Source organism: Triplophysa rosa, linkage group LG24 (assembly GCF_024868665.1).
Source record: "Triplophysa rosa linkage group LG24, Trosa_1v2, whole genome shotgun sequence".
NCBI classification, from domain to species: domain Eukaryota; kingdom Metazoa; phylum Chordata; class Actinopteri; order Cypriniformes; family Nemacheilidae; genus Triplophysa; species Triplophysa rosa.
Window position 1 is genome coordinate 13,084,462 of NC_079913.1, and position 13,355 is coordinate 13,097,816.

The window sequence follows — 13,355 nt, forward strand, 5'->3', positions numbered from 1 at the left end:
TTGTTTTGGTGACAGGAGCATCCAGTACACATAAACAGCAACAACAGTACACAGAGACAATAACACAATAGAATACAGTACACAATGATTTAAATAAGGGCCTATGGGTATAAAAAATTAAGAAATACAATACAATAAACATAAGATAAAGATACAGCGAGTAAAGCCATGTGTGTATGTAAATATGTACAAGTAAAAAATAAGAATAGACTATTGTATGTACAAGGTATGTGCTATATAAAGCAGAATGAATGAAATATAATTTACAGAAAAGTTGTATAAAATATAGATAGTGTATTATCTGGAGGGTATAATTAACATTGCACTTAATTATTATTGAGTTATTAATTGCACGGTGGGTAAAAAACATTGAACTGTTCAAGATGGCCTGAGGGAAGAAGCTGTTTTTGTGTCTGGTTGTTTTGGTGCTCAGTGCTCTGTAGCGCCAACCAGACGGCAGCATTGTGAAGAGATGATGGCTTGGATGTGAGAGGTCCAGGGTGATTTTCTGAGCCCTTTTCCTCACTCTGGATGTATACAGTTCTTGGAGGGTGGGAGAGGGGAACACCAATGATCCCCTGCCCACCCTCCAAGAACTGTATACATCCAGAGTAGCATCTCAGCAGTCCGAACCGTCCTCTGTAGTCTTCTGATGTCTGACTTTGTGGCTGAGCCAAACCAGACAGTGATGGATGTGCAGAGGACAGACTATATGACTGCTGAGTAGGACCGTTTGTGGTAGGTTGAACTTCTTCAGCTGATGTAAGAAGTACAACCTCTGCTGGGCTTTTTTAGCAATGGAACCAATGTGATTGTCCCATTTCAGGTCCTGAGAGATGGTGGTGCCCAGGAACCTGAATGACTCCACTGCTGCCACAGTGCTGTTCATGATGGTGAGAGGGGGGAGTGCAGGGGGGTCTCCTGAAGTCCACAATCGTCTCCACTGCTTTAAGCGTGTTCAGCTCCAAGTTGTTATGACTGCACCAGACAGCCAGCTGCTCAACCTCCTGTCTGTACGTAGACTTATCACCATCCTGGATGAGGCCAATGAGTGTGGTGTCGTCTGCAAACTTCAGAAGTCTGACAGAAGGGTCCTGGGCAGTGCAGTCATTGGTGTACATGGAGAAGAGCAGTGGGGAGAGAACGCACCCCTGGGGGGCACCAGTGCTAATTGTGCGAGTGCTGGATGTGAGTTTCCCCATTCTCACTAACTGCTGCCTGTCTGTCAGAAAGCTGGTGATCCACTGACAGATAGAGCCAGGAACAGATAGCTGGGTTAACTTTGTCTGGAGCAGTGATGGGAAGATGGTGTTGAAAGCAGAGCTGAAGTCCACAAACAGGATCCTCACATAGGTCCCTGGTCTATCCAGATGTTTCAGGACAAAATGCAGCCCCATGTTAACTGCATCCTCAACAGACCAGTTTGCTCTGTAGGCAAACTGCAGGGGGTCCAGTAAGGGTTCTGTGATGTCCTTCAGATAGGCAAGTACCAGTCTCTCGAATGACTTCATGACCACAGATGTGAGAACGACGGGTCTGTAGTCATTCAGTCCTGTGATTTTGGGTTTCTTTGGGATGGTGATTATAGTGGAGCGCTTGAAACAGGAAGGAGCTGTGCACAGCTCCAGTGATCTGTTGAAGATCTGTGAGAGGATGAAGGCCAGTTGAATAGCACAGCTTTTGAGACAGGCTGGGGAGATACCATCTGGGCCTGGTTCTTTTCTTGTCTTTTGTTTCCTAAAGACTCGGCACACATCCTCTTCACTGATCTGAAGTGCAGGAGGTGGGGTGACTGAAGGTGATAGGTGTTGTGTAGAGAGAATGTCAGAGTTGGTGTGAGGTGTAAAGTTAGCATTTTCAAATCTGCAGTAAAAGTCATTCAGATCATTGACCAGGTGTTGATTGCCTGCAAAATTGGGGGATGTGTCCGTGGATGTTGCTCAGTGTCCGTGATGTGATCGGCGAGCTGTTGTAACGCCATGCTCACGTGCGCTTGCGGTGGAATGTAAACACACACGAGAATGAACGAGGAAAACTCTCGCGGCGAGTAAAAGAGCTTACAGTTAATGAAGAGTGCTATTACGTCGAGACAGCACATCTTCTTCATCACTGTTGTATCTGTACACCACTTTTCATTGATGTAGAAACATACCCCACCACCGCCTGATTTCCCCGTTGATTCTGCGTCGCGGTCCGCTCTGAACAACTGGTATCCGGGCAGATGTAGCGCGCAGTCCGGGATGAAGTCATTCAGCCACGTTTCCACGAAACACAAAACAGCAGAGTTTGAAAAATCCTTATTTGTTCGGTAGAGTAAAACAAGTTAGTCCATTTTGTTTGACAGAGAGCGCAGATTCGCCAGATGTATGCTAGGCAGCGCAGTTTTAAAGCCGCGCTTTCTGAGCCTGACTCTGAGCTCGCTTCCCAAGCTTGCGCGTCCTGGAGCACTTAAGCAGTGCCGCTGCGCCTCCGACTACGATGTTATTTAAAACGTCCGAATAATCAAAAACCGGTAAAAGATCAGATGGTGTGCACTGCAGAATGTCCAGCAGTAAATCTCTTGTGAAACTGATTGTATGGGAAAAACATAAAACAGGACAAACAGGACAAACTAACAAAAACACTAAAACAACTGGAGAGCTCCACACCGAGGCAGCCATCTGCGGCACCATCTTGGGTTTGGATGCCATGTGTATCATGTGTATCACCTCTGAAAAAATCTTGTCAAATTCACTTGTTTAATACTGAAAAATAGCAATTTATTGTGGCAAGCTGATGTTTAAGGACATACCCGGCGTAGCTGCAAAAATCAGCCATGACTTTCCCTCTCTTAACACTAACGTTACAAAGACAATTCACCTATCAAAGTAAACCCCAAAAAATGTAGAATGAAGGTTTATCAATGCATATTTCCCGCATTCCTGTATTAACGACATGCAACGTATTTAATACAACGTTATCCTGAGATCGTCTAGAGCACCGGGAGTCCTGGTGGGCAGCTGCTCATTACATCTCCAGAACGTGATCGCAAAACATGCCAGGAGTGATCAAAAGTTCAGACATTATATGCCCATAAAAAACAACGGAAAACTAAGTTCACTACTACTAGTTGTTGTCCTTTCTTCAGGGTAAGGTTTGCTAGTCTCCTTGTGTAGTTTATACAGTATTTTTATAGATTTCAACACTAAGAAATGTTTCAGTTATTAAATTGTTCATAGAGTAAGTCTTTTACCACAGTAAAGTGACTTTTACTTGTGATACTTGACTGTTGTGCTTTTATTTTCATCGCCTATCTTTAAACCCGTTTTTCTCCAAATCCCGTTCATGAAAATGATAGCGCTCAGCCGACTTCAGATTGCCATAACTTTTGTTCCATACAAGGTATGAAAGAAATAAAAACTGATCTGGAAAGGGCAGCTTTCATATGGTATTAAACCTGGAATATGTTAAATTTCACCATGTGTTGGGTTTTCCCAGATCGCATCACATATTTGTGTCTGACATGCTGACAGGTGAAAATGATTAGTTGCAGTTACTTTCAAATCAATAAATGTAAATGTGGATTGGAAAAGATTAGGTTTGTTTGTGTGGCTTTTGGCTAAGGAACTGTTTGAATCAAGAGAACATCAATTCTGTAAATATTTACTTATGGTCATGTTGCTCTGAATATGCATGGTGTTATTTTTCGTCGAGCACCAAAGTGGACTTTATTGAAGAATGTTATTACACAGTTTATAAAGGACATTTTCCAACCCGAGGATTAAAAAAAATCTATATTGAAGGGACAGTTCATCCAAAAATGAAAAATCTTGTCAAATTGTTCCAAACCTGCATAAAATTCTTTGTTCTGTTGAACACAGAAGAAGATATTTGAAGAATATGGGTAACTAAATAGTTCTGGGGCACCATTGACTTTTCCCTACTATGGAAGTTAATAGTGCCCCAGAACTGTTTAAAGACAAACATTCTTCTAAATATCTTTTTTGTGTGTTCAGCGGAACAACAATATTTGCACAGGTTTGGAACAACTAGGACTACTAGGGTGAGTAAACGATGACAGAATTTGAACTAGTTTGAAGTGTACATATAGTGTGCTTAAAAATGTTCAGAGGAGAAAAAGGTTTTTAGTGAATAATGGCTTCAGAAGGCGCGTGGTACACTAGTCCAAAAAATGAAATGCTTTATTTTTTGGAGTGTTTTTTATAAATAAAAGTGTATAGAACTCTCCTTTCTTACTCCTAAAGTGTATAGAAAGTCCTTCCCCATTTGCAATAAAAAACCCAGAAGTTTAGAACAATGATAATATGATAAGCATAACATGGTTAACATGCTGAAAATGTTGATGTTGTTGTACTTTAGGCTTTTACATAAAGGAAAATCCAATAATCTGCCCTGCCCCCAGTCTCAGTCTATCTGCCTCTGTCTTTCTCTCTCTGTGTCTTTGTTTACCAGAATCTTCCGTCAGGGCAGAGATCACACCCTCGTGAGTGGTGTCATGTGTTATTGAGCGAAACAGTTGTGACGTAACGGGGGCAGAGACAGAGGATTTCAAGCTAACAGTTAACAACTGCAGAAAGCATCTATAAGAACTTCAGCAACCTGAATTCTGCTGATGCAAATACACAGTTTGTGCTAGCGATGCACAATCTGTCGTGATTAATGCTCTTCTCCTAAACACAACATTCTGAAGGTTTTATGTACAACTTAACAGAAAACATATTGAAATTTTTGACTGTGCCTTTCCATCTTATTCATCTGGAGAGCAGTTGAATAATATGATCTTGGAAGATTTAAATCTGATTTGACGGCAGACTTTAGAAACGTGGCAAGAGTCTGAGACACTGTTGAGATCCCTTCTGAAACACTAACAGAGAAACATCTGAGATTACTGAAGTATTCTTCCCAGAGAGGCATAGATTCAGCAATTCAGCAGTTTAATCTTTGGCACTTTCTCCCTTCAATCTTACTGATATCTAGCAGAAAAACTGGAGATATTAAAGAGAGATTTTATATCATATGAGTAATAGTGTTGGCTCGATACCTAAATTTGGGCTTCGGTACAGTACCAGAATCTAATACCGGTAATATCGGTACCATAGGTGATCAATAACCAGCCCCAAAATAAATTATTTGAAAAAATATTAAGACTGCATGAAACTGCTGTAACTGCTTTAATGCATATTTTATATATTATTTTTATATTTTATATAGCACCATTTTATTTTTACACTTTTACACTGTATTACTGAAAAATGCTTTGGTTATATAGACTTATCATCATAATCCCACAAATATAAACAATTACATTTTGAACAACAATTAAATATTTCAGGTAAGTCTATTTAACAGTAGCAATTCAAGATGAAAACTGAATGATCAATAAAAATAAAACACTGCACAGTCTTCACTGTATAAAATAAAAATGCAATGACTAAATAAAGACAAAAGTTTCATTTTCTCTTTAATATGTGACACAGATATTAGGTTACTGTCACTTTAAGGCAAATTCTTTTTTGATGCGGATATACATTTAAAACACAACGGACTGTGCTTATGTGAACCTTTTGTGTTTTTGACATAACAGCGTGTGTATTTGACAGTATAAGAACATATACAAGACGCGAAAGAGAACTTCATGATGATTAGTAGGCTAACTGAGATGTCTGAAACAGAGATAATGTTATGTATGCCGTTGAATGGGGATGTACAGACGCATCGCAGCATGTAGAATAGACGTTACACTGTAAAACAATCTAAAGATCTCTCAGCAAAAGTAGAAAGAGCCGAATTTGTAATAAATCACTCACAGTGTCTCGGTTTAAATGGTCGCAAAAGTGCTTGTAGAGCGATTCATCTTGTTCTTCTATGTTGCCGGTTCTTCGTCAGTTCTGTGGCATACTGCCGCATAGCGGTGAACTTTGGAACAGCAGTGTTTCAAGTACCGAAACAAGCAAAATTCTGGTATTGAACAGATTTAAATCTAACATGTACCGGTAAATTTCCAGAACCGGTTTACCGCGCAACCCTAATTGAGTAATATGAAGACATTTTCTGTATTAATTTGACCTGTATTTTAAATTTTGCACTGCATTGCATTGGCACTGTAGCATTAATGGAAATGTCTGTAAAATAAACGGATACTGGCAGAAAATTACATTTTTCGTTATGTTTACAGTGTAGGGCTGCAGGATATATCAAAGATATCAAAGCATCACTAATGTACATATTTCATCATGCACGTCGCAAGAATGAAGTGATGAAGTGATTTTAATACTTCAAAAAGTTATAAAAGGTCAAAGTTTATGTGGATGCAGGTAGCAGAGAGACTGGCGAGACAGAGAGTATAATGCTTTATTTCCCCAGGTAGAATGTTTTAGAAATATGTTTTAGTTATGTAAATTTCTGTTTTTAAATGTCTTCTGAAACCTCGTATCTCCATATTTCCTGATTTGTATTTTTTTGCCATGAATCATCATTATTGGTCACCCTTTGTTTGTCATTTGGTTTTGCAAATATCTAACCAATTGAACGTTTTAAGAAGTGCTTGTCAACTTTGACAACACAGTATTTATAATTTACAAGGTACAATGTTTTTTCATTATCTGAGAAACAGTGAATTTGGACATCTGAGGTTTTGGAAGGTTAGCAGCAACATATTTTAATATAATTGAAATGAATTTTACAGCACACACGTAAAGCATTATTGTATCGCTTAATGCATATCACATTTTTTAGGATGTTAATGCATTGCACCCAATCACAGTTTTCTTCAATAACATGCAGTTGTAACGACTGTTTGGACACTGAAATGCAGAAAATGACTTTGCACTCTGGAAAGTTTGCATTTGTAATGCACAGATGAAAATGTATGCGGCTGACACCATGGGCAGGAAGTAGTATAGGCAGGATGTGTGAGCAAAGAAGAGAATTAAGCAGCATATTCATACAACGGTTAAATCAGCAGGCAATAACATGTGTTTATGGACATTTGTAATGCACATACATGTACATGTGCATGTGTTGTTCAGCATTCAAAATGTTTCCCTGCCACACACACACGGGTCCTGTCAACTGTTTGCCTGATAAATACTCTTAAAGAAACCTTACGTATTTGTTTGAGAAACATGTGGAATGTGTCTGAAATTCATTACATTTTATTCTCTCTCTCTCCCTTTCTCTCTCTCAGCTATAAAAGAGAAGTATAATGATTGGGCAGAGTTTCTTGTCAAGGAGCTCACAGGTTCACGGACAGCACCGGCCAACCTGCTTGAAGGGGTGAGAATGAGATTCTAGTTTGTTTAGTAAGTCTGTTGCTGCCTTCAAGCTAATGATTGCGTTTAAAGTATGTGATGAGCGCACACCATAATGTTATCATTACAAGTGGGATTTTGTTTATATTCTGGCTAGTTTATTTCAGTATTATCAAAATCATTTTTATTGAACATGGATTGATTCCATTTAACGTAGGGCTGTGTATGGAAGCCAAATCCTGCCAAAATTTTAAATAAATAAATCCAAAAATAAATCCATGAAGAAATGTAAAAAAGCAAATATAATTAAATAAATACAGAAATAAAAAAAAAATGAAATATTGATATTTAAACGTATATTATTTATTTATTTAAACATTTATTTGTTTTTTTGTACATCAGATACTACAGTGTTCCCTTATGAAATTAAACTTTCAATTAAAACAAATAAAATGGCCACTATAGTTAAGCCATTGTGACCACAATTTAACCATGGTGTTGCTACAGTATAACCAGAGTTAACCATGGTGTTGCTACAGTATAACCAGAGTTAACCATGGTTTCTTTCTACACTTACAATATGATAAAATCATGGTTGATTTCCTTAAGGGCTTTTAAATCCTACTATAGTACTATAGTGCACTACAGTATATATTACTGTAATATATAATATGCTGCAGTTTACTATAGTAAATGCTGTAATATACTATATTATGGTTTCATGTGGTCACACTCATCTCTTGCATGTCATTTTGTCAAAGCAAAATATGTTACTATGGCCTTAAAGTTTGTCTGTGGCCTACAGCAGCACTCTGTGCTCGACTGCCATGTCTGAAGCAAGACACGCCCCCTCATTACCATATGGACACAGAAATGTAGAAATAAATACATTTAGAAATGAATAAATGTGAAAATAAATAAGTGAAAATTTAAAAATGTGGAAATACATATATATTAACATAAATGCATAAAAGAAATACAAAAATGTACAAATAAATCAATGTTTAAATACATAAATAAATAATATACGTTTAAATGTAAATTTTTTCATTCATTCATTTTTATTTGTATTTATTTATATATTTGAGCTTTTTTACATTTCTTCACGGATTTATTTTTGTATTTATTTATTTTTAATTTTGGCAGGATTGGGCACCATACTGTGCACGATTAACCGAAATATATATCACGTGATTTATGCACAGTTTGTGAGTGAAGTAAATATGCTGGGTAAAATAAAAGCATTAAAATGACATGTTAAAATAGAAGTTTATGAAAAACATATGAGCATATAAGCTTGATGTCACAAACACGCCAGTATTTCTGGGTCAGCATCTGCTTAACAAACATAAAGTACCATGGTTTTATTGTAGTAAATAAAAAAAACAGTAAGAACGAGATTTGTTTGATTTCACTACCCATAGCCTCATTTATGTGCTATTATATGAAGCACTATTATATGAAGCATTTAGTGAAAAAGACAATAATGATCATTTGAACAAACTACAGTACTAGCGACATAAATTGTAATGTAATTTTGTAGGAATTGCAATCAGGCGCTAAAAAGAATACCCATTAGAAGTTCTTTTAGGTAAGTTCTTTTAGGTATCACGCAGGGTCCTAAAGGGGACCGATTTCGAGAGGGGACTCGATTTTTCATGACAACGGAAGTCATGCCACACTGCGGCCATGTTTGCATTGTCCCCGGGCAGCTATTTACGTCATAGCAAGACAACAGTCCTGTCTACTTGGATGGGGAAAGACTAATATTTCTAGTCGCCAGCTAAAATCCCAATTAAACAACACATTTCCGACCATCAATTAAACCTGACATAGACTGTACCAAAACTTTTGTTTCCTAACCTTGATTTGCATTAAATAAACCACTTTGAGGTTAAATCAGCTACTGCGCTTGCGTACAGGCTGGCAAATTCTGTGTAGAGCCCTTTCCCAGAAAATCGTCATACTTTATCGATTCAGGATTGGCTATTGTTATGGGAAGGCGGGACTTCCTTCGCTAGAGCGGCCATTCAGAGTAACGGCAGTGGCGCATCTTGTGAATATATTTAAGTATACCAATAAAGCCAGAGAAAAGACTCTTTTACCTGATGCAACAAGCTTGTGATACAAAACTGTGTTTGCCATAATTTTTTGTTAAACGATGCTCAAGAAATGGAAAGGAGAAACTGCAACACACCAAAATTTCTTCGAACCCAAATTTCCTGAACTTGGACACAGTTTTAATTATAACTTTTCATGTGTTACAGTAAGTAAGGCTAAACTAATTGATTTAATGAATTAAGATGAATTCTCTTTTGCTGTCATTTTCAGCCATTAAGAGGTAAAAACACAGTGGATTTGATCACGGTGGGTAGCATTTTGGAGTTGCGTGACGCCTTAGAACCCAGCGTGTACTGGGCCGCTCAGGTCCAGCGTAACGTGGGCGGACGCTTGTGCCTCAGTTATGTCGGACTGAATGACTCCGTCTACTACATCTGGATGTTCTACCTTAACACCAGACTCCGTCCTCTGGGCTGGGCCAAAGAGAATAATCTGTCAATGGAGCCACCCACAGGTGAGTTTATTGGATATATATCAATTATTTCATGGTTGAAACGAGGTTTTTGAAAGAAAAAAATTAAACTTGACATCTACTGGAACAGTTCAAAAACGTACAGCAGTTCTTTTAAAGACCTCCATTCATTCTTTCCCTCAGCTGCCTTTCCGACAATAGTCCTCTTAAAGGGATAGTTCACTCAAAAATAATAAATCTGTCATCATCTTGAAAAAAAAACTCCATGCAGCCTCCAACTTCCACATCTTAACTGTCATCGGTCTGAAGTTACATTTCCCTAAAGGAAACTGAAAAAACATACAAACATGTTCTTGTCAATTGACCATTCAAAACAGGACACACATGTATAATATGAAACATTAACTGAACCAGAAATGTGGGGCTAAAGAAAAGTTACCAATTTACTCGAATTATGTCATATCAGCAGGTTTTTTATATATTTATCATACAGTACACGTCCTGACATTTCTTCTATCAAAGACATCCCGACAAAGCTGAAGCTTATGCACTGGCAAAACATTTTGTCTTTTGGTTTGCATTTTGCTGTGGTATATATCATTTCAGCTTACACGGAATTCTGAGAAAATAGCATCGGTATGTGTGTGTGTACCAATGTGGAGTTCTGTAGTACTTTAGACAACAGATTTTAATCTAAGTCTGATATTTGATATACAAAATCTGTTGGTTTTTCGGTAGAATTTTGTCTGTAAATTCGTAAAAAAAACACTGTACAATACAATCAATACACCTGTATATATGCAGCAAATGAATGTAAAGACTGGAACAGTAACATGTCACGTCTTACTATAGATGGATGAATGTGTACATGTTTGAATAAATAGATGGGTGGATGAATAAATAGGTGGATATATCGGCTGATGAATGTGTCTTTCTTTATCTTTCAGATCTATGTGGATTAAGAAGCAGAGCAGAATGGACTGAAGCTTTAGAAGCCGCCACAGCTGAAGCCATGAAGAGTCCACTTCCACTTGAAGTCTTCAAGGTGTGTGTGTTTCAACAGTCCTTCAGGACATCCTAACACAATTACAACCTTAAAGGAATAGTTCACCCCAAAATGAAAATTCTCTAAGACCGCCCAAATGTATACTCAAGTAAGGTGGGCTTACCTGTCAGTACAATTGCTTTGGAACCTGATGTTCCAAATATGGTAAGAGGTGTTACATTTCCATCACAAGCTTGCAGTATTCGACCAATCCCTACGCACTGGTTAACTGGCCAATAATAGCACACCTCGCTTTTCAGAGCGATGAGCTTTGTAAAAAATCAGCGCGTTTCAGAGAGGCGGGGCAAAGAGGAGGTACAAACATGCACGGTATGTGGAAAATACAGCGTTTTTTAACCTTAAATCGTTTATACACATTGCATTATATCTAAAACAAACGTACTGTATATATTACATAATATTCATTTTAGCCATGTCATATGACCCCTTTAATAAGACTTGAAGCTATGACGTGCCACCAAATTAGAATTTAGCGCCCTTATCTACTTGTTTAGATTTGAATATCGCTACCTAAGCTCAAAATATGAATTGTTTTCTACCACAAACGTATCGTTTTGCTTCAGAAGACATTTATTAACCCATTGGAGTAATTTGGAGCTTCACCATTTTGAGTACCATAAGATGATAACATGATGTTTTTTTAATAAATATATATATTCTGCCGTCAAAGATTGTAGAACAATTAAGTGAAATGTTTCTCATTGAGTGCATTTACATGCACAGTCTCACTCCGATTATGCTTAATAAGCTGCAAATGTGTAAGGTAATGTAAACGCGTAAAACGGTTTTCTTTTATCGGGGGAAAGCTCATAAACGGCGTAAGCAAAACCCGCTCAGCAGAGGTAGTTTTTTGCCCATTACTCCGATTTCTCGTTGCATGTAAACGCCTTTACCGGTTTTATATCAGTTTTGTTTATGTGCGCATGTCTAACAGCGTAATAGTAAAAGTCCCAAACGGAAGTGCAGCTGATGTAGAAATGTCAAAATGAAAAACCAGTGTTGCACATGCAGGTACTGCGGACATGAGAAGAGATATAAAAATACAGCTTCTAAACGATTTCCTGCAACATTTTTAATTACTAGACGGACATATCGATGGTGAAGTCACTGCACACGAGAAACCTGACAAATCTCAAATTTCCATGTAAACACGTTTTTCTGCGTAGCCGGTTTTCTGATATGCATGTAAACATGTGAAAACAGTTTTCTTTTATAAGCTGATTTTTAATAGATATCCGTTTATTTTGTGCATGTAAACGCACTCAATATCTTGAAAATGTTTTGATATAAGGGTGTTTTTTTAAATGTCTTAATAAATCCGTAGACAAAAATCGTACAAATACATAATATATGTCTGTGTACTGTGCATATTTATTTTGTATATATAAACACATACACATACATATATATATTTTTTTAAATATATTTAAAATTTTATATAAATATATGCAAATATTTCCTAAATACATACATGTATGTGTATGTGTTTATAAATACAAAATAAATATGCACAGTGCACAAACATACAGTATTATGTAAACACAAACTTTTCTTCTGGAATTAATCGTTGACCAGCACTGCTTTTTTCATCAAAAATAAGATTTTATTTCATAAAAATTAAATGAATGACTGACTGAGCCAATAAGAGCACCGAATAGATGCGAACTACTTCAGTGTTGTTTAAAAAGCATCTCAGAATAAATCTCAAGAATATTTCTGGTAATTCTGAGATACTAAAATATAACAAATTCTCATAGTTACGCTTGTGTTATTCCACAGATTTGATGAGTTTTGATGAGTAAAAAATATGAATAAGTAAGAAAGTGTTTCTAAAACCTTTGACCAATAGTGTTTAATTGTTTGTGTTCAGATTGAAAAATAAGAGATGAGAGAATATTCATTTTTGGCTCAACCATTCCTTTAATACAAATCAATATGTAAATGGTAATGTCAAAACACAGGATATGTTGTATACAGTAAGATTACTGTATATCACTATAAAAACAAGAAAATGTTAAGAAAGTCAACAGAAAGTCCTTGTGATAGTAGTAATACCACTGTGTGTGTTTTGGGAAAGTTGGAGAAGTGGGGCAGATAACACTCATGACTGATATCTGTGTGTTTCAGGATCATGTTGATTTACACACACACTCCTTCAAGACAGGAATGAAGCTTGAAATGGTGTCAACAACAGAACCTTTTCACATCTGCCCAGTCTCTGTAACTAAAGTAAGCTTTGAGACACCCACACACACTAAATGAGGGGTTATTATGTTAGGAGTTATAATTACAAGCCATCTACCCTGACATCAAGCTTTCTGTCTGTCTCACACTATTTCTCTCTGTCCTGCAGGTTTATAATGAATACTACTTTGAGATCACATCGGATGACCTCACTGCTGAAGCCACACCCCCTTCTGTGGTATGCCATGCCGTTTCACCAGGCATCCTGCCAGTTCAGTGGTGTATGAAGAACGGCGTTGTTCTGGAGAGGCCGCGTGGTGGG

The 13,355-nt window shown here is 37.4% G+C and overlaps 1 protein-coding gene across 2 annotated transcripts in view; it reads left to right on the forward strand.

Annotated features, from left to right (window-relative positions):
- sfmbt2 (Scm like with four mbt domains 2) overlaps window positions 1-13,355 on the forward strand; it is a 47,550-nt gene that overhangs the window by 24,647 nt on the left and 9,548 nt on the right. For both annotated transcript variants that reach the window (XM_057324441.1, XM_057324442.1), the window contains 5 exons: window positions 7,187-7,275; window positions 9,582-9,825; window positions 10,731-10,828; window positions 12,977-13,078; window positions 13,203-13,350. In XM_057324441.1, coding sequence (XP_057180424.1) covers window positions 7,187-7,275; window positions 9,582-9,825; window positions 10,731-10,828; window positions 12,977-13,078; window positions 13,203-13,350 — 681 coding nt within the window. The remainder of the gene's footprint in view (window positions 1-7,186; window positions 7,276-9,581; window positions 9,826-10,730; window positions 10,829-12,976; window positions 13,079-13,202; window positions 13,351-13,355) is intronic.